The sequence below is a fragment of the Microcebus murinus genome, chromosome 15 (genome assembly GCF_040939455.1).
Source record: "Microcebus murinus isolate Inina chromosome 15, M.murinus_Inina_mat1.0, whole genome shotgun sequence".
NCBI lineage: Eukaryota > Metazoa > Chordata > Mammalia > Primates > Cheirogaleidae > Microcebus > Microcebus murinus.
In genome coordinates, this window is record NC_134118.1 from 26,533,159 (window position 1) to 26,560,311 (window position 27,153).

General features: G+C 41.5%; 1 protein-coding gene and 5 non-coding genes across 6 annotated transcripts; 2 read left to right on the forward strand and 4 right to left on the reverse strand.

The window, feature by feature from the left end:
* Positions 1 to 851: 851 nt before the first annotated feature.
* TRNAA-UGC (transfer RNA alanine (anticodon UGC)) lies at positions 852 to 923 on the forward strand. The gene has a single exon. It is a non-coding gene; the product is annotated as a tRNA-Ala (tRNA).
* Positions 924 to 4,669: 3,746 nt separating this feature from the next.
* TRNAA-CGC (transfer RNA alanine (anticodon CGC)) lies at positions 4,670 to 4,741 on the forward strand. The gene has a single exon. It is a non-coding gene; the product is annotated as a tRNA-Ala (tRNA).
* A 1,984-nt stretch (positions 4,742 to 6,725) lies between these two features.
* Positions 6,726 to 6,797, reverse strand: TRNAA-AGC (transfer RNA alanine (anticodon AGC)). Its single transcript has one exon. It is a non-coding gene; the product is annotated as a tRNA-Ala (tRNA).
* Positions 6,798 to 14,511: 7,714 nt separating this feature from the next.
* Positions 14,512 to 14,866, reverse strand: LOC105858676 (small ribosomal subunit protein bS21m). The gene has a single exon (XM_012741977.3). It carries the CDS (start codon positions 14,813 to 14,815, stop codon positions 14,552 to 14,554), a length of 264 nt encoding a protein of 87 aa, XP_012597431.1. The 5' UTR covers positions 14,816 to 14,866; the 3' UTR covers positions 14,512 to 14,551.
* A 6,683-nt stretch (positions 14,867 to 21,549) lies between these two features.
* On the reverse strand, positions 21,550 to 21,621 carry TRNAA-UGC (transfer RNA alanine (anticodon UGC)). The gene has a single exon. It is a non-coding gene; the product is annotated as a tRNA-Ala (tRNA).
* Positions 21,622 to 26,124: 4,503 nt separating this feature from the next.
* Positions 26,125 to 26,197, reverse strand: TRNAF-GAA (transfer RNA phenylalanine (anticodon GAA)). Its single transcript has one exon. It is a non-coding gene; the product is annotated as a tRNA-Phe (tRNA).
* Between the last annotated feature and the right edge of the window lie 956 nt (positions 26,198 to 27,153).

A 27,153-nucleotide genomic window follows, 5' to 3' on the forward strand; every position in this document is an offset into this window, starting at 1 on the left:
CTTTGAAAACAACTTGGTAATTTCTTAAAAAGTTAAATATATACCAACAACAGGATCCAACCATTCAACTCCAAGTATTTACCCAAGAGAATGGGAACCATATGCCCATAGAAAGACTTGCACACAAATGTTCTTATCACATATATTTGTAATAACCTATAACTGGAAACAAACTAGATGTCTACCAACAGTTGGATTTATAAATAAATTGTAGTGTACTCACACCATGGAATTTAACTTAGCATAAAATGTAATGAACTATAGACATATGCAACATAGATGAATCTGAAAAAAATTATAATAGGTTAAAGAAACAAGACAAAAAAGAGTAAATACTATATAATCCCATTTATCTAAAACTCTGGAAGATGCAAACTTGTCTATAGTGGTGGGAAGTAGCTCGCTGGTTGCTGTGTGAAGAGGTAGGGAGGAGTGGGAAGGGAGTTAAACCCATGAACATTTCTCTCTCTCTTTCTCTCTCTCTCTCAACTTGCCAGCTGTAGGGTGAAGACATTTCTCAAGATACAGATTGGAGGGAAACAACTCTATTGGAAATAAGAGAGAATGATTTTACATTTTGCACATGGGATGTCAAGGTGCTTCCTAGGTTTTCAAGGAAGATAGCCTGGTCTTTACTTGGAGATTACTGGTGAGAAACGCAATTTGGTCTAGAATTCAATTACTTTCAGAGTGTAGCAGGGAAAAAAAAATACAGTTTAGAAACTGAAAAATAAAAAAGTTAACAGAATGAACTTTCGACTGAGAACACTTTCCAAAGACTACAGAAAATGGGCATATTTTCTATTAATAATATATTAAAAAAAAAAAAAAAAGAAGAGGTTCTAACACTTGGGGGTGTAGCTCAGTGGTAGAGTGTATGCTTTGCATGCATAAGGTCCTGGGTTTGAGGCCCAGCACCTCCATGTGTGTATTGCTTGTTTGACTTCCCCAAGTATTTAAATTATATCACACATATTTTCAGTAACTGGAATCAGCATTCCTGCTCTTCTGCCTTTAGTTATGTTTTTCTGCTCACATGGGAAGTCAGCATGATTGCTGCTATAGCAGAGAAAAGAAATGAAGAAAAGAAGAAAAGAAAAAAATGCTTATGCAACACCACTAATGCCATCAAATTAACTAGAATTTTCATCAGGACTACCCTTCTACAATACTACCTAAGAAACCGAAATGAAGAGGAAATAAAATAAGAAATCCATGTACAATTTCTTTACCCATAATAACTAATCCTAAAGACACTATCAGTGGGAAAAATGAGTATGGTTTTCCAACCATCCCTGGAAAAATACTTTAGACTACAAATCAAATGCCTTAGATACAAGACAGTTCATAAACCTTTATTACATACCAAGAGTGGAACACATGAATTTTCACAAGGGCCCTTGTTTCTTGTCTGAGAGTCTGAAAAAAGAAAAAATAAGGAAAGTCCCACCACCAACCTGCTTTAAATTTGGAGACAAAGTGATGTTCATTTTCTGTGGTTGGGAACACTAGGTTTTCAGATAAATTCAAATGATAGAGAGGTTTTTTTCTCTCCTCTCTCTTCCTTCTTTGTGGCCTTCTGCTCCAGAAGGCCAACCAACCGCTGATAGGTGTTGCGGGTTCTTAGAACAGTGCCTGTTTGTGAAGTATGCTTACCACTCTTCATTTAGCACCAGTTTTTCTGAATTTATGTTTAAATTTCCAGACCAACACTAAAGTTACTCATGTTATCTTACTTCATTTCCCTTCAAATATTGTTAATTAATTCTTTTCTATCTTTTATCCCCATTTTGACCTAAATTCTCTGAGTCAACAAACTTGCAACTCTTCTTCATATTTTTTGCACTATTTTTTGTGTCTTGCTGCAGTTTTGTAGGCAGAGGTGAAGGAAGTTTAAAAAAAGACAAGTGGAGACAGAACATATTCCAATCCAAGACTCTCCCTGTTGGTGGAATGGATCTGATGCTCTGGTAGCCTGCTGGTGAGCAGAGACTGGAGTGGACTAACAGGAGTAGGAAAAAGGAATGGTACCTTTCAATCTAGCATTCAGTTATCCTTCTCATGGCATAGATGCAAAAAAAGATCCAGTCTAGGATTTTCTGAAATAGTGAAGCTAAATACAGTAGACTTTGTCTTACTATCAGGTCCTAGAATATCTGAAAATCAGGATGATCATGGGTTATAGAAGATTTACTGAAGTACAAGGTCTACCTGATTGTGTAGCTCAATGGCAGAGCACAGGCTAAGCATGTAGGAGAGTCCAGGTAATCTTGAACTCCATTATTGCTTTTCTCTTTTCCTATCCATGCTGTATTTCAATAACACATCCAAATTTTCCCTATTTTTAAAATTTCTTCAATCACTTTTTCTCCCTGCTCACATCCAAAGTAAATCCATCACCCAACAGATTGCCTTTGAACTGATCTATTTCAATTCTATAGCCCTGCCACCTACCAGCCTTACTGCATCAGCACAAATACAAGAAGAAGTGAGAGAGCGAGCCCATGTTCCTTTGGTTACACTTCACAGTTCACAAAGGAACAGGAAAGAAAAAAGGTGGAAAGGAAAGGAAAAGAGGCTCATAGCTGATTTTGCTTAAGAGGGGTTTTTTTGTTTGTTTGTTTTTTGTATTCTCAGCTGTACCTGTGCCAATTACAAGACTGGACTGAGGAGCAAAAAAGCCTACTCACTAAATTTTCTTACCTTCCACTTCCATTCCACACCTTACTGTTGGCAGTAGTGGGAACCAATTACTGCCAAAGATGGTAAAATATCAATCCCAATTTATTAAAAGTGAGGGGACAAGGAAATGACATCTCTCAAGGAATGCTGTGCTTTCCAAATTCCGAAGTAGAGAAATTATTAGTGTCTATGAAAGTAGATGTGTGGCCAACATAGCTCAGTTGGAAGAGCTCTAGACTAAAGGTCTAGAGACTAAAATCAGGGATCCTTCTCTGTGATTTGAAAAGTCCTCAATTTACATTAAAAAGAATTCTTCCCTGAGTAGGTCACTCATACATACTCTTCTGAATTCGCTTTCTCAAATAAATCTTTCAGAGGGCTAAGACAAGAAGAATCGAAATTGCATGACTTCAATCTTTCCTACCTTCATTAGTAAACACTTATGTTCAGTGAAAAACTTCCCGAAATATTATACTTTCTTCAATAGTATAAGGAGATCCTAATAAAGAAGCACCATAGGCCGGGTGCGATGGCTCACGCCTGTAATCCTAGCACTCTGGGAGGCCGAGGAGGGAGGATCGCCCAAGGCCAGCCTGAGCAAGAGCGAGACCCATCTCGACTAAAAATAGAAAGAAATTAATTGGCCAACTAAAAATATATAGAAAAAATTAGCCGGGCATGGTGGCGCACGCCTGTAGTCCCAGCTACTGGGGAGGCTGAGGCAGGAGGATCGCTTGAGCCCAGGAGTTTGAGGTTGCTGTGAGCTAGGCTGACGCCACGGCACTCACTCTAGCCCGGGCAACAGAGTGAGACTCTGTCTCAAAAAAAAAAAAAAAAAAACAACAACAACAAAAAAAAAACACGAAGCACCATAAGACTTCAGACTCTTTTTTTTTTTTACTTCCGACTCTTTTTTGTTTGTTTATTTTAGACAAGCACGAAAACTGAAGTTTATTGAGGAGAGAAAAATGGGATTATAGAGCAAGAGCAAGATACAGGTTTATACGGGAAGATAAATACACCACAGATGACGACTGGACCCACTGTCGCAGCAAAGGAAGAGCAAAAGGCAGGGCGCAAAATAAATAAAAGAACAAAAAAACCCCAAGACTTCAGACTCTTTACGGAGGTCATCTGCGGGCAAGAGAACAGCCATTACCTCCGCCTTTTCCCAGCAGGACAAGCCAACCCTATCTGCTTTGTGTTATCCAAAACTACCTTTCATTTTTTAATTATTTGATAGCACTCTGAACATTTCCAGGGCTCTTTGGCTTTAGTTTTTCAAGTATCCGTATGTATCTAGGGCAGGCTCTCCCGCTGTGACAGCTTTGCTTGGTCCCCATCCTTGCTTCGCCGCCCTGCGTTGGCTGTTGCCCTGCTTATTCCCCTAGTTTGGAGAAACGCCAGCTGATTAAAGTTAATGAAACTTTAGAGGTGTGTTTCCCCGCCACCCTCCCCAGCGCGGAAACCCTTCGTGAATACAATCCTCAGGGGAAGGTTAGAGATGGGGGTGTGGAACCAGAACTGAGGACAATCTCAGAACTTGTGATGCGTCAACGAGGATTGAGAGTCAGCTGGAAAGTGGACGTTGGCAGAGTATGCGACCCAAATGGCGTGACGTTCAACCCGCCAGTTCCCCTAGGGCCGGCCGCTGCCTCTGGACTGAGGAGCATTTCATTTGAGTCGGTACTGCTGAAGATTTGTGCTGGGAATTTGTGATTTTTCCTGGCGAAGGACAGTAACTTTCAGAAAAAGTAACGCAGTCTGTTTGTGAATGGAGCTTAGAGCGGGGTAAAAGGAGTGGGAAAGTCCAAAGATCACAAACTGTGTCATGCCGGCTATAATCTTAGCATTTTAGTGAAGCCGCCAGTTCACTTTAGTAATTTCACAAGTGGCGGAATTTTTCCAACCAACGACAAATAAAAGCAACATACTGAAAACGAAAGCGATATTTTATAGATTATCCCCAAAGCCTTCGCGACCACTTGGGGGTGTAGCTCAGTGGTAGAGCGCGTGCTTCGCATGTACGAGGTCCCGGGTTCGACCCCCGGCTCCTCCACTGTGGCTTTTTTTTTTCCCGTCACTTTTCCCTACTCCCATCTACACAGAAGATTGTCTAATGAATTGCCTTTAATATGCCATGCCTACTCCATGAGCCTTAGTGCCACCCAAGGTGTGGGTCTCTACAGAAGGAAGAAAGAAGAAAAGAAACGGAACGGCTCACGAGGCTCCCCCGCTGGAAGCACGACGTCTGCGGCCACAGTAACCGACCCCATTCACTTTGGGTTCCACTTGGCGTTATCACTACACAGCACAGTGGAAAAAAGGAAAATAAGAAAAAATAAGCGACTTCGCGAAAATTTTCCTTGCGTCTCATTAGTTTTATGCACACTGGACAGTCTCAGGCGGAGAAGCAGAAAACTCTTCCCGCTGGTTTCCGTTCGTGTCTCTTCTCCCGGCTCCCCTCTCCGCGAGCGCCGTACCCGGGTGTCCAAAGACGTACGCACACATTTTAGGAGGTAATCCTAAATCACTGTGTTTTCTCTTTTACTTTTAATTTTCATTCTAATATTTTACTTACCTGTGCGAAATCTGTATCTTCCTGAATACAGGAATAAAGTATATATCACCTTCTAGGTTCCTCCTCAGCTCGTCGAATCCCACACCCTCCCTGCTCGAAGTAGCCGCGCGAGGCTCAGCCGGCGCGGGCCAGCCGCCGAGGCGGGCTCTCAGAGGCAGCCGACCTTCCACACTGACGTGGCGAATGGCACAGCAGACCCTCTCATAAAGAGTGAAAAGGTTTTAGACGCAAGTGCGGTGGTTCCTGAGCCCGGGTAACGCCCACCCGAACTTCTCACCCACACCAGCCTGCGTCTTACAGCTCCCGGGCGCACTGAGAATCCCCGGATGTGGGAGAGACGAGGGTCGTATCGCGGAAAGGCTCGCACCGCGGAGGATTACCGCCCGCGCCTGAGAACGCCGACCTATTCTTAGAAAGCGGAGCTACAAAAACTGCAGTGAGCTGAGCTGCTGGGGAAATCTAGGTGGGAAGAAGGAGTGGCACCGGATGCAGGGGGCGAGACGGAGTGGAGGCGAAGGCGACGCTGGGGTGGTGAGGAAAATGGGGGCGAGGCAGGAGGAGAGCGGGGACCGCGGAAGAGGAGCTCGAAGGGGAGAGGGCAGGAGAGCGTGGCGCTCGGGGGCGTCTGACTGGGATGGCCCCAGGGGCTCCCGCATTGCCTAAGTCTCCTCTGCTGCTATTTGGATGCAGAAAACCATGTCTCTTCTTTCTAAGGAAAGTGAATTAAAAGCTTTTGTCCCACAGGAAGGCACAACCCTTTTTGCCTGAGACTGACACGGCTTTGAGCGCCACGAGCCGCTCTTTCCATCTGTGAAAATAATTTTCTCAACTTTGGATTTCCGAAGTTTCTCAAGAAACAAGTTTCCCTTGGACAGCATCCCGAACATTGGTTCATCCGGAGAAAGCTGGGGCTTAGCGCTCCAATGACCGGTGATTGGACCGACCTGTCGCCAGCCAGAGATTCCGTGTGTGGTGGAAACGCAGGAGCAATGGGGAAAGGGAAGCGAGAAGAACATTTTCTCCTAAGTCTGTAGTCTGTTCATTGATACAGGCATGGCTAAGGTTGAGGGAGGGGAGAGGCGGAGTGAAGGGAAGAAATCTAAAGAAATTTTTCCAAGAGACTTTTTTTTTCTCTTTTCTCTCCGTTTTTTTCTTCCCTGCTTCTTAATAGTACTCAGAAACGGCAGCAAAGGAGAAAGGTCTATGGCTGGCATGCTTGTTCCCTCACCTTCAGGAGATCTTGCATAAGCATCTTCTTTTTTCTCCGTAAATGGCTTCACTGTGCTGAAGCAATCAGGTTGGGAGGCCCAAGGAGTACCAGGGCCGATAGTACAAATGAGTAAGCACCACGCGATCTACCTTCACTGTAAGTGGGAAACACAAGTTAGGGTATGCACAAAGAGAAAAGTCTGGGACAAAACAACCCCCACTTGACCACGGTGGGAGCCTCGAAACACAAACTTGGAGGTGCTGGGGATTGAACCCAGGGCCTCGTGCATGCTAAGCATGCGCTCTACCACTGAGCTACACCCCCCCCCCAGTTGTGGGGGTCACCTCACAAAATGTTGAAATCGATTATATTGAATTTCTAATTTCCAGAATTAGAAATTCTAATTTCTAATTTCTAAACCTGAATCGGATCTTGCCTTGACTCTGAGCCAGGAAGAAAAATGCATTCTTAAACCAAAGACCTTTGCATCCTCCCACAGTCCTCCCACAGTCGTGTCTTTTTCAAGGACTCTTTTTAGCCTACTGTCTTTGTGTCAGTTCCAGCCCACCTGGAGTGAGAGTCCCAGGATTTGATCTTCTGATATGTCTTCAGAGTCTCCCTCTTAGTCTTTCTCTGCCTGCGAAGCTGCCAAAAAAGTACAAAAGAGAATGCCAGGGAATACAAAGATAAGTCCAGTGAGTGCTACAAAGGACATGTAGATCCAGGTGGGGACTTAAGACAAGAGGTTAACATACACAAAAATAATCCAAAAATGGATTACAAGCTTGAAACTTCTAGAAGTTTCCAAAGTTTCCAAAACTTCTAGAAGAAAACAGAGAGAGAAAGCGTCTTGACTTTGGTTTAGGCAATGATTTCTTGGGTATGACACCAAAAGCACACAGACAACGAAAAGCAAAAATAGACTGAAGCTACAGCAAACTAAAAACTTCACAACAAAGAAAAGAATCAACCAGGTGAAAGGGCAACCCAATCTATAAAATGGGAGAAAATATTTTCAAACCATTTATCTAATAAGGGATTAATATCCAAAAAATATAAGAAACTACCACAACTCCATAGCAAAAAACCAAAACAAAACAAAATCCAAATAACCCAATTTTAAAATGAGCAAAGGGCTCGAATAGACATTTCTCCAAAGTCAGGCAGTAGCCACGAAGTATGTGGGAAGGTGTTCAACATCACTAACCATCAGGGAAATGTAAATCAAAGCCACAAGGAGATATCACCTCACATCTGTTAGGATAATTATTACTAAAAAAAAGTGTTGGTGAAGATGTGGAGAAATTGGAGCCCTTGTACACTGTTTGTGAGAATGTAAACTGGTACAACCACTGTGGGAAGCAGTATGGAGGTTCCTCAAAAGATAAAAACAAAACCACCATATCATCCAGCAATCTCACTTCTGGGTATATATCCAAAAGAACTAAAATTAGGATCTCAGAGAAATATATCCATCTCCATATTCACTGCAGCATTATTCACAATAAGCAAGGTGTAGAAGCAACCCAAATATCCATTGACAGATGAGTGAACAAAGAAAATGCAGTATATATGTGTGTGTGTGTGTGTGTATGAATACTAGTCAGTCTTTTTAAAAAATGAAAGTCTGCCATTTGCAACAACATGGATGAACCTGGAGAACATTATGCTAAGTGAAATAAGCTAGTCACTGAAAGACAAATACTGTATGGTTCCACTTATGTGAAGTATCTAAAATAGTCAAACTCATAGAAACAGACACTAGAATGGTGGTTGTCAGGGGCTGGAGGGAAGGCAAAGTGGGGAGTTGTTGCTGAATGGGTATAAAGTTATGGGTATTCAGTTATACAAAATGATAAGTTCTAGAGATCTACTGTATGACATAGTGCCTATAATTAACAATACTATATTGTACATGTAAAAATTTGTCAAAAAGGTAGATATAATGTTGAAGTGTTCTTACCTATCCCTCCCACGCACACACACATACAAGGATACAAAGAAACATTTGGATTTGATGGATGTGTTAATCATGGATGTATGCATGTGTTCAAAATCATCAAATTGTATACATTCAACATGTGCAGAGTATATATATATATATATATATATCAATTATACCTCAATAAAGTCTAAAAATTGTCAAACAAAATCAAACAAAGAGAAAAGGGTTATCAATTCATAGTACTTGACCAAAACAAAAAGTGACAAGTATGTGTTTGGGGCAATTTTGCACACTCTTGCAAGCCCTTGCATCCAACATCTGGATTTGGAAACATGGCAATGGCTTTGTCTACCTGCTTTTGCTCTGGTTTTGAAGACAATATAAAAGAGGCAGAAGACAGAGAGAGGAGAAAGGTTGATGCTCCTGTTTTTGTAGTGTCTCTTTCAGAGCAAATTTTTTTGTACAACAAGGAAAGCACAAAGGAAGCTGGGCACAACCTGAAAAACAAATTTGGTCTTTGTAAACCCTTCTTACACCTAGACAAACCTGAAAATTTCACCAATCCTTGGGGAGCAGAAAGTAGACACTGCCCACTGTCAGCCAAAATTCGATGCGACAATTAATCCAGATATGAATTTTGTTGAAAATTCCGAACTTTTTGGCGAAGGCAAGTAGGGGGAGAGTGCGGAGAAGACGGGTGTCCCGAAGCTCTACTATTAATACAAAGGCAAGTAGCTGGGAACTGGAATGAGCTGAGAAGTGGATTCAAGGGGAAGGCGTGGAGAACCAGTAGTGTCCTGGCTCTTGGTAGGGAAAGGGTAAAAACTGAGTGGAGAGAAGCAGTAGCGGTGGCGCAGAAGGAAAACGGAGGAAAAACTAACTGGGTTTGGTTTCTAAAGACGAGTAGGCTGTGGACAAGTGCGGAAGAAGAAAGTGACCAAGTTCCGCATCTCTATCACACTTTCTCCAGGCTCCCAGAAAGAGGGAAGCCTCCTTCTTCCTGGGTAATTGGTTTCAAACCGTACGTCTCCCCAAAAGAAACGATTTGTATTGTCCAAAATTTTGTGACTCTGAGAGTGCATCGGTGCACTTTCGGTCGCAGGAAACTGAGCATTTTCGAGGGCGTAGGGTTAATTACGGAGCAGTAGCCCCTGTATTGGAGGTTTTGGAAAGGCGACAGTTGTACTTACCCCAGTGTGGAGCTTCGAAGCAGAATCCGCCCGCGGCTTTGTGCTTGGCGATTTCAGATACAAGCGGCAACTTTTTTTTCCCCCGGCATATTGGGACTTTCTCTAAGAATGAGGAAGAAATGTCAAGTATTGAATGAACTTTTTTGGTTGTAATATTAATATATACCAAATCGTACTCCCGGATAGCTCAGGTGGAAGTGCACCAAGTAATTTGGAGATTTCAGAGTCACGATTCTGTTCAGGTGTAGATACTTTCCATTTCCCCATAATTCGACATCTGCAGTGCATTTTGCTATTTACATGCTCTCGTCTCAGTGGGGGGTCTGGCGAGTAAGATTTTGAATGGCGAAAGTCAGATATAATAGATTTGCAACATTGCTGGATTCATTCAAGCCACCTTACTATTTGCCCTACTATCAAATGGATACACGAAACATCAATAAGGATGAAGAGAAAGGCAAGTTGTTAAGAGGACAAAGTTGATGAGGATTTAATTTTGGAGCTTTGGAAAATAAGAAAGAGAAAGGCATGTTCTTAGGAAGATCCCCAAGTCTCTGAGCTTCTGTAGCCATTGGATCCTTACACTTTATTTAATAAAGTGAAGGCTCTTACCTAGAGATTTTAATTAAGTGTATGGCTCTGGAGGAAAGAGTATCTGCACATAGGTAGGGTGATGAGAGGTGGTAAGGACCAATTCCCTCTGAAAAGGTAAAATTACTGTTCTTGGGGCCTGGAGGGGAACTTGGTGACTTCCAAGCTGCAAATATAAATTGAATGCCCTACACACTGAAATAGCTTGGTAGGACACTCATTGCTTTGAAGAATAAACCCCTCATAGTTTTGGTTAGTGGGTGCCCCCAGAATGCAAGCGGGTTAATCTATAGAAAAATTGTGGTTTAGGTAATTCCCAGTGTCACCTGAAATATTTCTGAGAGAGATGAGGAACAACCAAACAAGTCAAGCCTTATAGTCCCCTTTTGCTTGATGTGACAATTTTTTTCCTTGGTTCCTTGACTGCAAATGGACAGAAAATCCCCAAAGCAGCTCCCGTTTTCTCAGCACAAATTTATTTCTGAGCTTCTGATTCTCAAGCTTTTAAAATAGAACAGAGGAAAAAGAAAAGAAATAATGTGAAGCCATCTGGTCCTAGACTTTTCTTTTGGGAGATTTTTGATTAATGACTCAATCTCTTTGCTGGTTATAGGTTTGCTCAGTTCTTCTAGCAATCTTGAATATAGAAGGGGGTGCCACCAGCAGCGTTGGGCTGAGTTTCTGAAATATTGGTGTCCTTTGCTTATAATGCAAGGTAAATAATAGAACAGTTAGAAAATAAACAACTGATTAGCTTTGAATACATTCCCAGAAAAGGTTGGATTCCTGAACCCAGATAGTTCAGTTAATAAGCATGAGACTTTCACCATGAGGGTGCAGATTTTAAGTGCCAGTTCAAGAGTATTTCTACCTAATAGAAACCCTTTGAAACCCAGCTTTCTCCAGAGAAACTCTTTAGGGCATTTGCAGTGGATGTTCCTTTTTCTTTCTTTTTTAGTTTTAAAAATTATTTTATTTTGTAATTGACATATAAAAATTGTACATATATATAGGGTACATAGTGATACTTCAATGCATAGATGATCAGATCAGGGTAATTAGCATATCTATCATCTCAAACAATTATCATTTCTTTGTGTTAGAACATTAAATGTCCTCCTTTTAGCTATTTGAAATTATATATTATTGTTAACTATAGTCATCCTATCAGGCTATACACATTAGTATGTATTCCTCCTATCTAGCTGTAATTTTACAGTGAGCTGTTCTTTCAGTGGCTACCATCAGTCTAATAGAGCAAGACTGTGAGCCAAAATAACCAGCACTATTATACTGTCAGTGACTTGCATCTGTAAATCAGTATTGTATTTTTTAATGATGACATGCTAATGGCAAAGTACAGCTTATTTGTAATTGCTCTATACAAAGATTTTTTTTAATTTAATGATAATACCACCCTTTACTCATTGCAGGTTGCCAGACTCCAGAAACCAATCTTAGAATTCAAAGTAACTTTCTAAACAAGAAACATACCGCCACGAAGGGACTTGAAACTTCAATCTTCTGATCGGGAATTGGACACCTTATTCATTAGGCCACACAGCCAGCTGTGGAACGTTAAGTTCCAAACCTGAAAACTGAAGTGTAGTAGGAGAACATCCAGAAGATTTAACCATTAGAAAAAAGGAGAGGCCGGGCGTGGTGGCTTACACCTGTAATCCTAGCACTCTGGGAGGCCGAGGCAGGCAGATTGCTCGAGGTCCGGAGTTCGAAACCAGCCTGAGCAAGAGCGAGACCCCGTCTCTACTATAAATAGAAATAAATTAATTGGCCAACTTATATATAGAAAAAATTAGCCGGGCATGGTGGCACATGCCTGTAGTCCCAGCTACTCGGGAGGCTGAGGCAGAAGGATCGCTTGAGCCCAGGAGATTGAGATTGCTGTGAGCTAGGCTGACACCATGGCACTCACTCTAGCCTGGGCAACAAAGCGAGACTGTGTCTCAAAAAAAAAAAAAAAAAAAAAAAAAAAAAAAAAAAAAAAAGGAGAAAGGAGAAAGAAAAAGAAAGTGCAAGGGGTATCGGAGGCAATAAAATTCCATTTGAAATCCCTGACAGCAATTACTTAGAATTAATAAACTATGAAATGATCAGAAGTGAGTAATTCTTCGAAGCCTCTCTTGTCTGAGTCTCTAATAATGTAATGCAAGTTCAGGTAGAGAAATATGAGCCAAGAACTAAAGCTTGCAATGAAGGAGTGGACGCGTCAGTGTGAGGGAGCATCGGAGTTTGATATGTTTTGATCTTTTCCATCTCAAAGATATGATGGTGCTTCTTTCAGGGTGAAAAGTCTGTAAGCTTACACAAGAGCTCCCCCTTGTCTGAAAAGCCCCAAGTATTTTGCCTAAATGTCATGTGCCCTAAGATAGCCTTTGGATTGATCCACAAGACAACCCAGGGTGATATTTTGTGACACTCTCCTCCAAACTAGCCCCTATATTGGTAGTGTAAGAAAGATAAGAAATTCACAAATTCCTCAAGTAAACCAATTGCAGATTCTTTCAGTTTTCCCATTGTCTTGGTTTCTTGGAAGTGATGAGTTACTGGGAGAAAGAAAACAATATTTTTCTTTTCCTGTGCCCAGCACTGTCTTCTTTACCCAGAGAAATTAATCTTTCCCTCACACCCAAACTTCTCCATTTGTTCCTGAATCCCCTGTACAGGATTTTCTCCAGGTTTAGGTCAAAATTCAAGAACTGTTTTAGGCCATATTCTGGATGGTATATCCTAATGTACTCTAATTTATCAAGATAATTATCTGTGTTTGAGATAACCAGAGGCTAGCGCTGGGGCTGGACCAAATGAGTCTGGTTAGACCAAGGAAATGCCTTCTGCTGTTTCCTATGAGACTGAATTTAGTTAAGTCCCTTTCTTTTTTGAAGTGGGTTATATGAGAAGCATTAGATTAAATAACAGTCCTTCTTTTGATCTAGTTTGGGGAGGCTAGTGGCTCTAGTCAATGCTGAAGAATCAAATTCCACATTGGGTGGAATGCCCCACTAGCGCTAATGTTCCAACAGACTCTCAAGCTTATTTATTTATGTGTTTTGAGTTTGTTCTCAGTTTTGGTTTGACAGCTCCTCACTAGTGGATTATATGCCCCCCAAATAGAAGACCAAAACCTCAAAAGCTATCAAATTCAAATAAACTGATATTTTTTGTTCTGTTTGAGAGAGGAAAAAGTTCACGGGCAGAGATAGGCAGCAGTTAATAAGATTGGCAGACTCAGCAAAACCATCAAAATTTTTTTCTTGGGAAGAATGCTATGATTCAACAGGAAGAACTGGCACAGAGATTTGAAAGAATAATACAAAATAGCTACTAAGGAGCTTTTAAATAGTATACAAACTTTTGTTTATACTGATGATGCTGTTTTTCTCCAAAGCCCTTCAATGCTTTCTCTGGTGATTTCTTTTTTTATTTTTATCTGATGTGTTCTAGGCAAGGTTTTAAAGAAATGTTCAAATATTTTGAACAAAAATATTTTGTGAGGAATCCAAGGAAGATTTGAAAGTATGACATTCTTATTTTTGCTACATCAGTCTATCTAGATAATTTCACTTGAGGAAATGGATGGAGGAAGGAGGGTGTCTATAGTGAGAGGCTTCTGTAATTGAGCTTTGAAAAATAGTATTCATTAATTAATTCATTCATTTTGACTAAACCAGAGGCTCTGCCAAGCCCTAGATCAAATAGGGAGGCGTTTTAAGACTATTAGACAAAGAATCTCCCTATTTTTTAAAACTTATTTTAGCCTTTTTACCTATTTTAGCCATTAGTTTACCTATTTTAGCTTTTACAAAAACCTAGGCTGGGTGCCAGGGCTCATGCCTTTAATCCTGTCACTCTGGGAGGTGGAGGCAGGTGGATTCTTTGAGCTCAGGAGTTCGAGACCAGCCTGAGCAAGAGCAAGATCCTGTCCCTACTAAAAAAAAAATAGAAAGAATTGGCTGGACAACTAAAAATATATAGAAAAAATTAGCTGGACATGTGGTGTATGCCTGTAATCCCAGCTACTCAGGAAGCTAAGGCAGGAGGATCGCCTGAGCCCAGGAGTCTGAGGTTGCTGTCATCTAGGCTGATGCCATGGCACTCTAGCCCAGGCAACAGAGTGAGAATCTGTCTCAAAACAAAAAAAAACAAAACAAACAAACAAAAAAAACCTATAATGCATGACCCTAATAGTATTCTTTTTTTTTTTTTTTGCTTCTTTCATATATGTAATTGAATTTATTGTAGAGAAAGGTAACAGAAAATGGATTGTAGAAAGAAAATAGGTGGAGACACAAACTGGACAAGGGTTTTCATATTGGGCATCCTATCCACAGGCCTCAGCAGCCCTGCCATGGATCTGCCCGATTCTTTCGCATCAAGAATTTGATCTTTCGAGCCATTTCCATGTTGTAGATCCGCCGGCAGGTTTCATAACTTTCTCGTTGTCGCCGACGGCACGGCTTCTCATAGTAACGCCGACGCTTGATGTCCTCAATGAGTCCATCCATGGTGAGGATTCTGTTTAGGGTCCTGTATGCACCTTCCACGTTCCCTTCCTGTACCATCACAGTCCTAGCAATGAACTTGAGATGATTTGCCATGACCTTGGATTTAAGTCTCCACACTGCAGGACCCAGCGAACTCGCAGCCTTCTCCCCTAATAGTATTCTTAACTTTGTAATTTGGACAACACAGCATTTCCTATGAAGTATGACAGCAAACATTTACTCGCACAGAAAGAACTGATATCTGCAGCTATCATGGTATAGTTATTGGCACTGGAGAATGCCTGTAGGTGTGTATTTTGGGGAGGGCTACAATGAGAGGAAAGGATAAACAAAAATCAGTGAGTACAGGCTTTCTACTCAACTTCTTACCTGCTTACTCATTGATATAAGCACAGCTGAGAAAACAGGGTAGAAAATTATCTGTGGTCCACTTTTTTGTTTTTCTTTCTTTTTGTCCTTTTTTTCTTACTTGCTCCTTAATAATACTTTTTTTTTTTTTTTTTTTTTTTTTTTTGAGACAGAGTCTCGCTTTGTTGCCCATGCTAGAGTGAGTGCCGTGGCGTCAGCCTAGCTCACAGCAACCTCAAACTCCTGGGCTCGAGTGATCCTTCTGCCTCAGCCTCCCGGGTAGCTGGGACTACAGGCATGCGCCACCATGCCCGGCTAATTTTTTATATATATATCAGTTGGCCAATTAATTTCTTTCTATTTATAGTAGAGACGGGGTCTCGCTCTTGCTCAGGCTGGTTTCGAACTCCTGACCTTGAGCAATCCGCCCGCCTCGGCCTCCCAAGAGCTAGGATTACAGGCGTGAGCCACAGCGCCCGGCCCCTTAATAATACTTTAATTGGAATTAAAAGAGCATATGCTAGTAATATGGAGTTGTTATATTTGTTGCATCTGATTGGAGAGAGATTCAGTAAAATACATCTTTGTTGTCTCACTCAATCTAATAGTTCCTATTAGATTGTGGTGGCCCATGGAATTGGAATGGCTGAGTACTAAAAGCACCACTTTTCCTTTGAATGTGAGAGGTGAACAGTGAGTAAATACATAAAGGAGAAAGAGAAAAAGGAGAATGAGGAGGAAAAGGATGAGCAGAAGAGAGAAAATGAAAGGAAGGAGTGGTTCAGACTTGATTGTGGAGTTATATCTTTTAGGAGAGCAAACACGGAGATGCAGAAAATTAAACCCAGATCCCTTTGCTTGCTAAGTACTGCCTCTTCCACTCTGCTGCTATCCCTTGGATAGTTAGCTATTAAGAAAAGATCAGTGATTAATTATCGCTTTGTCTGTGGAGAATGAATATCTGGCAGAACAGGGCTTGCTGTGTTTAACAACACTCTTTCTGAAACCTTCAGACTATGGTAATATCGTGTTTCCCCCCCAAAAAAGACAGGGTCTTATATTTATTTTTCCTCAAGAACACACTCTAGGGCTTATTTTCAGGGTGTGTTTGTGTGTGTTTAAGTACAGTACAACAATCTACATTTATTCAAATATAGTTAAGTCATCTTCTTCTAGACCATCATCATAACTCTCCAAACCCCGAATTCCATCCTGAATTTCTTGTGACTTTATTTCCTTTAGAACCATTGGCACCAATCTCTCAAGTTGAGCAATAGAGCTCTCGTGGGGCAGATGAGAAGGGCTGCTAGTCTTCTTTACAGCTAGCTCCACGATGAAATGCATGGGTTGCGCAGATACACTGGGTAGCCACGCCCATCACTAGGTCTTATTTTTGGGGTCTGGTTTATATTGCACAAATGCTTAGAAATCCTGCTAGGGTTTATTTTATGGGTAGATTTTATTTTCGGGGAAACATGGTATTAGCAAAAGCGACACAGAATGCTGGACTAAAAGACGCTGTTCCCACGTGGCTTTCCCTCTCTGGACAGCCAGCTCTGAGGTCCGCTTGTGAAAGGAATGCCAACAGAAAGGGGCCCATAATGGAAGTTCTCTTGCGTCTTCAACTTCTTCCTCCTACATCTCTCTTCCCCTCTTCCTACAAATGCTGCCAGAAAGCCGTACAAGACAATACTGAGGGATGCCACAGAAGTAGCTCAAATGTTGACTCAAGAAACAGGTGCGGGTACTTGGCGGGAATGAAACCCTGTGTATCTTAAGTAACTCGGCAGTGCTTTGTCTAGGAGCACCTCTGGTTCTGAAATCTAGAGAAGGGAGACAAGGAGGAGGAAAGGAAAATGTTCCTAGTAATTATAACATCTCTCTCAAACAAAATCCTATTCGCAGCAAGAATTCAAGGGATGCGATTTGCAAAATAGAACATTAAACATAAAAGGAATTGGCCGAATGTAGAAACCTAGATTAGATATCTCAACAACAAAATTAGGAGCGAGAACCTGGGTAGCTCAGTCGGTAGGGTGTCAGACTTTTAATCTGAGAGTCTGGGGTTCAAGTCCCTGTTCTAGACAGTAGGGTGTCAGACTTTTAATCTGAGAGTCTGGGGTTCAAGTCCCTGTTCTAGACAGAATGACACTAGCGACTTCTCAGTGGTTTTCACTGATTAAGTAAGTCGATTGAACCTGTCTGCTTTACACACCCTACATTCTTGGAATGACTTCCGTTGATGAATTTACCAACTTTAAGGGAAACCCTGGGGAAGTCATTTTCCAAACAGCAGACTACTCAAGTCTGGAACTCTGTACAGACAGCTGACATGGGGAGTTGGATTTTTATGTGGTTTTTGGAAGAAATTCTCGACTGAGGGAGAATTGACTGAAGAGATTGACAAAACTTCTGAACTCTAAAAACAAAGAAAAAGATCTTGAAAGTAGCAAAAGAGATACTACACCATACCTCTAAGGAAAAACAATTGGAATGACAGATATCAGAAGATACGGGTCAGAAAGAATGGCACATTTTTCAAGTACTTTCTTTCAAGTATTTTCTTATTTGAAAGAAAATAATTGTTGATTCAGAATGCTCTATCCAGAGAAAATGTCCTTTAGGACTGAAGAAGAAAGCAAGACATTCTCAGAGAAAAGAAAACTAAGAGAATTTGCTCCTTCCTTCAACTTCTTTTCCCTCTCTGTCTCCAAAGGCTGTCACGCAGAAAGTAATGTAGGTGGATGGATACAAAACAGAAGTGGGTGCAGGCTCAGGGGATGTAGGTCTAGGCTAGGAATAAGAAAGAGGTGGGATTCACAGTACTTACAAGTGAAGACCCTTGCGTGTGAGTCTCCCCCAGCGGTTACCGCCGCCGGCGGCTGGGATAGCGCTGATTTTCGTCGCGGGGACGCTGTGGCTCTAGTTCTGAGACAGAAAACGAAGGATGGGGCAGGAGAGCAACTGCCACCTGCGAAAGGAACTCGCTGTTTCCCAAGTCAGTTCTTCAGACCCCATTGTATCTGGAAGGAAAGGGCCTGTTGCGACACCCAACTGAGGTCCTAGCGCGGAGGAAAGCGTCCGTCACCTCCGATGGGGCGAGCCGGGAATTGACATTATTTAAAAGCTCCAACCCCTCTACACACGCGCACACACACACAAAATCACACACACACACACACCCTCCCATCGATGCTGAACATCAGCCAGATGTGATAGGGCCTTAGAGACGCGCACGTAAATGAGCCGAGGTACCTGGGACCTTTCATCGCGGGGGAGGAGTCGGTAGGTGAAGTGGAAGGAAGGATCGCGACGCGGTGAGTGCAGAGGAGGGGGGAGCGAGACGCGGCGGGCGCGGGGCGGCGGGGGAGGAGGAGGAGCGGGTGGGCGAGCGCTTAACGTTGGCGAGAGATTTGGATGGCGGGGCCCCATCTCCCGGGCTCACTGTGTGCACGCGGTAAGTACGAGGGCCCACTCCCCGTCAAAGAAGCGAGCTGAAAGCCTTTCCCGCAAGCAGATAGCCCCAGTTTTGCCCAAGACTGCAGAGGCTCTGAAAGTGTCTCGCGGCTCTTTTCGTCGCTGGGGCGCAGGAAAGCACTTGTACGAGGAGTGTTTGTTTTCCATCCCTGCTGGTGGTATTGCGACTTCTGAGAAGCCACATATTTCCAATCCTCGCGTGTTTTTAAGGAGGAAAGGGTTGAACGCTGAAGCAGGATCCACCTGAGTCTTTGGGTTTAAGCACCTCAAATATAGGTAGGAGAGAGTGTTCTTAGCTTGTTTAGCTTGTAATTCAACGCGTGAAAAATAAGAAAGGTAGGGCAGTAACAGAATATTTTAAATTTGAAGTGGTTTTCAGAAGGACTACTGCCTTGTTTTTATAATAAGTAGTTCAATAAGTAGTTCAATCGGTAAGGTATCAGGATTTCAACCTACAGGTCTGGGAACAAGAACCTCTATGTGAGTCTAATACCTCAGGCTTTCTTCCACATTAGCCTCTGGAATTCAGATTTCTTTCTAGAGAATCTCACCCGGTGCTTTTGCAGTGGGTTTCTATAGTGCCCACATCCAACTCTTGGAAGCATGAAGAATTGGGAAAATCCAAGATTACCATACAATAGAAGAGACCTTTACAAGAGTTGGAAGTGGAAATACAGCAGTGGCTTAGGTGGAAAGAAGATACAAATGTGAAAAGTTATCATAGAAGGTGGTTAGACAGGATTTTTCTTCCAAGGAAGGAGAAGAATGGTCTGTTAACTGCAAAGAAGTCTCTTTCAGTAGCATGAGCCTGACTTAATGCTGGGAAGTTATTTTAATTGCATTTCATGTATGGAGAGGGTTTATCAACTTAATGTTAGAACAGAAAACTGTCAGAATTGGTGGGAGCTGAAGAGGCAGCCAAGGTCAGGGTCCCATCAGATAGAAAGAGAATGACTATAGTCTCTGGAGTGGGCCTTGGAAACTTCCAAGTCTAGGTTTCAAATTGAGAGGACCAAAATATTAATAGTTTGATGTGATCTCAGGTATTTTGGCTGGAAGGAGTTTCCTGTTGTCCATTATGAGTTCTTCCACAGAAAAATCAAGGACTCTTTTATGTGACTTCCACAGTTGCCTGAAATATTGCAGGTCTCAAAGAGGTGAGAAACCTACCTCCATCCCTGATGTAAGGCAAATACAAACCTTGCTCACTTTCCTCAGTGGTTTGAGTCCTTGATTGAGAATGGACAGGGAACCCTGGGAGCAACTCTTCCATCTCAGCACACACCTGGGACTGAGCATATCCTGAAACTTTTAGACTAGTGCTTCTCAAACTTTAGCATTAACATCACTTGAAGGCTTATTACAACAGGTCTCTGGACCCCATATTCAGAGATTCTGATTCAAAAGATTGAGGTTGGGCCTGGAACTTGGCATTCTGCTTACAGTACCCTAATCCTACACCCCTTAGTCTCCTGTGCAGTGTCCACTCTGGCTGACATGCCAATGTTTGCTTAAAGTGCCTGGAGAGAACAAGTGGATAATAGAAAAAAAAATAGAAAATGCATGGAATGCTTGCATTACCTCCCTCCAAAAAAAAAAAAAAATGCATCCTGAAACAAATATATAATTAGCTTCAGGGCACACAGCCAATCCTCACCTAAGCAGATTTCACAGACATTAGCCTTCCTGAATGCCTTTTGTTTATATTTTCACTGGACAAGGGAATCAAGAAATAAGGACATCCCAACCTGATAGAGAGTGTTAGACTGGAAGACAAGGAACAATCCCTGGATTCTGTTGCCTCCAAAAGACACTGATTTAACTGGAAATATGTACACAGACAACAGCAGTTTTGAAACCATAGAGTATTGGAAATCCCTTTTTAAAAAAAATTTATTATAATTTTTTACTCTCTTTTATTTATTTATTTTGGCATATTATAGGGGTACAGATTTTCAGGCTTCAATAAATGCCCTTTCCCCCTTCCCCCCCTCTCTCTCTTTTTTTTTTTTTTTTATCATTCAATGATCCACTATCATTCCCAAGAGTATTGGAAATCCTTAAAAGGTGCCATCACTGGATCAGAAATTCCTAGCACTTTCTTATCTTACAATGCAGACATAATGGGATTAGGCAAGAAACTAAAGAGGAAATGTTTGTTTGTTTTGCAGGTGAAAGTGCCCCAAACATCTGCAATCCACTCACCTTTTTGTTTGCATCTCTTTTCCATGTGAAAACTCTTTTCCTGCTTCTTCATATGGGGGCCTCCGTTTGCTGTTGTCAGAGGTTTCCAGGCAATGTTTTATTTTAGCGATGAAAATGAAGTGACTGAGGAAATAAATCTTATGGAATATCAAGCAGGAATGCGTTGATCCGTATTTATCTCTTCTACTTTCGTATCGAAAGGCCTCTAATTCCCCGACAGTCTTCATTCGGTTGACCAGTGTCCTGCCACTCACTCATCTGAAACGACTCGGGATTCACAGCAGTCTTCGCCTCAGTATTGGATCAAACTTTCGGCTGCACTCGCTGCGCAGGTGGACAGAGAGAGGCTGGTGGAGAAATAAATCAGTGGGCATATGCTTTTGCTCTGTTCTTTGGCCTAGAAAACAGAAGGAACTAAAAGAATCCGTCTGCGGAGCGCCTTTCCCCCTTTCTTTTTCTTTGTCTTTCAGTCTCTTTAATAATAGTACAAAATGAGAGCCAATGTGAACTGTGGATGTGCACGCTTTTGTTTGGGTTCAGGAGACCCTATCTCCTCCCCCTCACCTGTTCGTTGCCTTTTCTTATGCCATCTACCTTCTTAATTACCTTAAACGTTGTCCAGGCTCATAACTAAGAGATGGGAGAGAATTCAAGGCAATCCATTGGGTTATATTTTTACTTTCTATGTGAGCAGAAATTGAAAAAATTCAGGAGAGCTAAATATATATTTCTCAAGAAATAGGCTCAAGTACAGTCGAAGTAAAAAAAAAAAAAAACAAAAAAAACACAAAAACTCCTGGAGGTGCCGGGGATCGAACCCGGGGCCTCATACATGCAAAGCATGCGCTCTACCACTGAGCTACACCCCCCTCCTCGAAGGCATCCTTGTTAGCATTTGGCTGGAAATCTTATTTTCTGAGGCTTTGTGTCTGTGAGCTTTCCGGTAGTACTGGTCAGTATTAAGGAGTATCTGTAGACACTTTGGGCAGATGTTCAGGTACCGGTGGGAAACACAGTACTGTGTAGCTGCGGTCACAACCCCCTGGCCGTAGACCAGTGCAGTTCTGTGACCTGTTAGGGACCAAGCCACAGACGCCGCCCCTCGCCCGCTCCGCTGTGGAAATATTGTCTTCCAAGAAATTGGGGGGGGGAGGGGCGGCGCACAGCAGGAGGTGACCGGCGGGGGTGCTGGGGGGGAGCAGATCGAGCAAAGCTTCGTCTGTCTTGACAGCGGCTCCCCATCGCTGGCATCACCGCCTGAGGTCCGCTCTCCCAGGCCCAGCCCCCCGTCCGTGGAAAAATTGTCTTCCAAATTGTCTTCCGTGAAACCGGTGCCTGGTGCCAAAAAGGCTGGGGACCGCTGCTGTATGGGACTTGAAATGGAAGGCAAAAGACTGAAAACGTGTCAACTCATAACCACAAGAAGTTTTCATTGAGCTTTTGAAATGTTAAGTTGTTAGGATCTCCTTCTTCTATTAATATTATGCTTGGCAAGGAATCAAGTTCTGGTTTTCGATTCTTTTGATTTCTTCTAGATATGTCTTAGCCTAAGACACAGGACTATTGAAATTCCGCTTTGTCCTTCCCCAAACGCTTCATATTTGTTGTTTTCTCAATCAAAACATTAAAGGCCAGATTTGATGGAGGACAGCCACGGTCACAAGAAAACCTGAGAACGATGCATTCAGAATTTCGTGATAAGGGTCTTTTCTTTCTAATCTAGGCGCTCAGATTAAGTTACCTAATTTAGGAGGCCCACTAATGGTCGTAAAGAGAAATTCATAAGGTGTGAGTGAACAACAGCTTCAGGGATGGAGAGAAGAGCTGAATTATGAGAGTGAGCCTGAAGATAAATAGGATTTAAGGGATAAAGAAAAATAAGTGGTTGAAGCATTTATTTAGAAAAACAAACAAATATGCTATTGCCAAACAGAAGAACATGCAAAAAATGGGGAGGTTTTTATCAACTCTTTTGGGAATGAGAAGAAGATTGAGAGATAAAGAAAATGAGCTAGCTCTGCTCATGTTAAATTTAGCACATCGGTGTAGCACAGTCATGAGGATGTTACATAGCCAACTCAGGTAATTACGCTGGTCTCTAGCCTGGGATTTGTAAGCATATACATAGAGAGTGGATAAAGACGCAAAGGTATGTTTTGACATTGGGGATTACAAGCCAAATTTGTGTTACTTGTAGGAAACAAACAAATAAGTTTGCTCCTAGACAGTTCTTAAACCCTGGTTTTTTATCATGATTAAGATTGGGTTCTTTGAACTACATGAGAAAATTAAAGGAAAACTAATTTCCTGGCACCAGATTCCTAGTGGCTATTGACTTTTTCCCATTCTGGTTTGCCCATATATGAACCTTTGCCAACATTCATAAAATAACATTTATCCCTTCTGAAAGTGGCAGAATATGAGTTGTCTGACAGATTTGTCCTTTCAGTTGGCTCATGGGATTTTTAGAATAAAAATGGGAAACAATGAGTGATAGGTTTCACTGAGGGAGAGACTTAGAGAAATGTCACACACAAAACTGATGGATATGTGTGCGCCTTTGCTGGTCTATCCGTGTGCACATGTTAATGCTGGGAAGGATTATCTTGACCATTTGATGCTGTAAAAGCAATATTAGGACAGTATAGAGAACACTCCATCATCATGTTGCATTACACTTGGAGAAATCTGGATGTCTATTGGATTCTTGGGAATTCATGATAAGAAGGTATACTTTTTTGTTTGCTTCATAACAATGGGAATTTTTAAAAAGTTAAATATCTGTAGCAATCTTTAGACTATCTACCAGCAATACTATTGGAACATCTTTTTGTGCATAAGCTGTAGGATGAGTTCATTTAATATAGGATTCCTCTGAGGAATTAATCACATAATTTTGGTGACAGAACACACTCATGCCATACAGACTCAGTTCTGAAAACCTAAAAATATATAAAATACATGTTTAAATGCACATTGTCCCATATACTTGCCATTAGCTATATTGGCTATTGAATGCTTGAAATTGCCTAGTCCAAATTGAAATGTCCTGTAAGTGTAAAATACACAACAGATTTCAAAGATGTGATGACTTTTTTTTTCCTCGCTTTGTTTCTCAGGCTAGAGTGAGTGCCGTGGCATCAGCCTAGCTCACAGCAACCTCAAACTCCTGGGTGCAAGCAATCCTACTGCCTCAGCCTCTGGTGTAGCTGGGACTACAGGCATGTGCCACCATGCCCAGCTAATTTTTTTCTATATATATTAGTTGGCCAATTAATTTCTTTCTATTTATGGTAGAGACGGTCTGGCTCTTGCTCAGGCTGGTTTCGAACTCCTGACCGCCAGCAATCCACTGGCCTTGGCCTCCCAGAGTGCTAGAATTACAGGCATGAGCCACCGCACCGGCCATGACTTTTTATATGTAAAATATCTCACGGATAATTTTAAGATTGTTTATTGAAATAATGTTTTGGAAATATAGGTGATTTAAATATATTGTTAAAATTAATATTACCTTTTTATTTCTTAATGTGACTGCTTGAAAGTATATAATTACAAAAATGGTTCTCAGTTATGACTTGTACTATCTTTCTATTGAACAGCACTGTCTGGAGAAGACATTATTTATTTATATGCTGTTCTGGGAAAATCCCAGAGCCAGAGAACATGGAGCATGATCTCCTAGTAATTAAGATCAATGCCATGAATGGACCTGACAGAATGCCATTATATGCATGATCTCCTTTGATCTTCACAACATTGCTTTTTAGATTGTCATTATTGGCCTCATTTTTTAGCTATTGAATGAGAGAGAAATCATGCTTGGAAATTACCCTAGGCCTCCTGCCTCAATAGAATGTAAAGGAATTGTTACTGTGTTGGCAACAAAACACTCAATGATACTGTTTGTCCAATCAAATATTTCTTAATGAAATAAAACACAAACTTCTGAGTTGATGAAGTCAAGGTGACCCAGTGGATAAAGTGTCTGATTCCCAGTTCCCGTACAGTCAATGTTCCTACCCTGATGTTTCTTCTCATTTTGTACCAATTTTCATTTTGAAGCTTGATGCAGTTCTGAGGTTGGAGCATTGTAGATTATTGTCTCCTCACATAGTGTACAGGAGTTGTCTGTGGAAAACATGTGAAACTGACAGTAATTTGAAAGGAAAAAAAAGTTCAAAATCACACACACACACACACACACACACACACACACACACACACACACACAAAGTCTCTTATCCCCCACACAGAATTTTGAGAGAGGAGTTGAAGTTAATAAGGGAAAATGGGGTATATGCATCTAAGTCTTGATACATTTATTGTCCATTTGCTTTCTGTTTTCAGTATTCTAGGTCCCTTCATGAATGCTTGACAGAATAATTCATATAGAAATACTTGTTTTTGTTTTTTCTTGGATACCAAAACAGAAATAAGTTACGATTTAGAAATTCTAGACAGGGGTGCAAGACTGAAGAAATATCTTGTCAGCAAGAAAACTCAGAAAGTTCTTGTAATAGTTTAAAAGATCAATGATGTTCAACATTTTTTTTTCTTTGAGACAGAGTCTCACTTTGTTGCCCAGGCTAGAGTGAGTGCTGTGGAGTCAGCCTAGCTCACAGCAACCTCAAACTCCTGGGCTCAACAGATCCTACTGCCTCAGCCTCCCGAGTAGCTGGGACTACAGGCATGTGCCACCATGCCCGGCTAATTTTTTCTATATGTATTAGTTGGCCAATTAATTTCTTTCTATTTATAGTAGAGACAGGGTATCGCTCCAGACCTCGAGCTATCCTCCCGCCTTGGCCTCCTAGAGTGCTAGGATTACAGGCGTGAGCCACCGCGCCCAGCCTCAACAATTTTTTTTATTGCAGCAGTTTAACAATGAAGTTGACTCAAGATACAAACCAAGGTTTTTTTTATTGCAAATTTTATCTTGCGTATACCACACCTACCTATATACAAACTCACGCAGTATACTAATTGTTTTTCTAAAGGTTTTTTTTTTTCCCACATTTCTTGTGATTAAAAACAACCCCCCTCCCCACACACATACATAACATCAAATCAGAAATGAATTGTAAGTGCAACAGCATACAGCATATTGGAATTTCTTTGGTTTTAAACTAATAATCTCCTGGGGTTTAAAACTTTAAAATATGCAGTGTATTGGTTAACACTTCATTGAAGCACACAGTAGAATATACAAACAAAAGAGACAGTGATAAAAAAAAAATACATATGTACATTACTTCGATCGAATTTGCAAAAAAACAATAAAAGTTGTAGTTATATATACACACACTTCTGAGTGTTAGTGTCCAAGTGTTATATAGGGCATGAGTATTATAGGGCCCCTAAAACAAGTATGCCGAAACCCGGGATTGAACCAGGGACCTTTAGATCTTCAGTCTAACGCTCTCCCAACTGAGCTATTTCGGCTGAGTGGGCAGGGTATTTTTTAGGAGTTCTTTCAAAATAGTGAAACTTTCATTTGTGGGGTCAGTGTATTTTTCGCTATTTAATTTTATTCAATTCACTGACCCCCAAAATATGGGCTCGACTACAATCTGTATCTGAAAATAGGATATGATTTTGGGAGCTAAATGAGTCGGCAGAAGATTGGGGAGAAAAGGTGGGGAACGGGTAAAAGCAGAATAGGCTTTCAGGTTTGCTCATCTCCAACTGTTCCATGACCCAAGCAATATTCAGAAAACTAAGGGAATTCAAAGTGAAATTATGAAGCCTTTTCCTTTTCTCTTCTTTAGGTTCTTCTTTTTCTATCTTTCTCTTTAATTACAGGGTAAACAGGAACAGAGGATTATTGGGCACTTTAACTTGGTGGCAGGCTTCTGGCTTCCTATTAAAATATCCTGAGCGAGCCAGTTTTTTTCGACATTCCCTCCCTTTTACTTGTCTTCTTTGTCCTGACACATCCACTTTGGGGAGGTGCGGAGACTCAGGGAGTGGAAATAAGAAGTACAATGTGATTATTTTAGTGTGACCTTGCACAGTGTCTTTTTTTTTTTTTTTTTTTTTTTTTTTAGAGACGGGGGAAGGGGGAAGAGTCCTCTGCATACTTCAGGCTGCACTCCTGGGCTCAAGGGATCCTCCCGCCTGAACTTCCTGAGTAGCTGGGACTACAGGTCTGCACCACCGCACCCAGCCAAAATGTGTTTTTAAAAGGAGGAGAGGAAAGGCTTGTTGGGGATAGTGAAAAGCAGATGAATCTATATGATTTTGAACGCTCTTACAAGGAGAAGACACACTACCACTAAGCCAACACCTCTCTCAAGACAGAAACTTCGTGAGGGTCCTCCTTGAATTATTAGTCATATTTCTGAGGGACAGTCAAAGACAAGACAGTTGGCCAGGTAGACTATCCACTGTCTCAAACC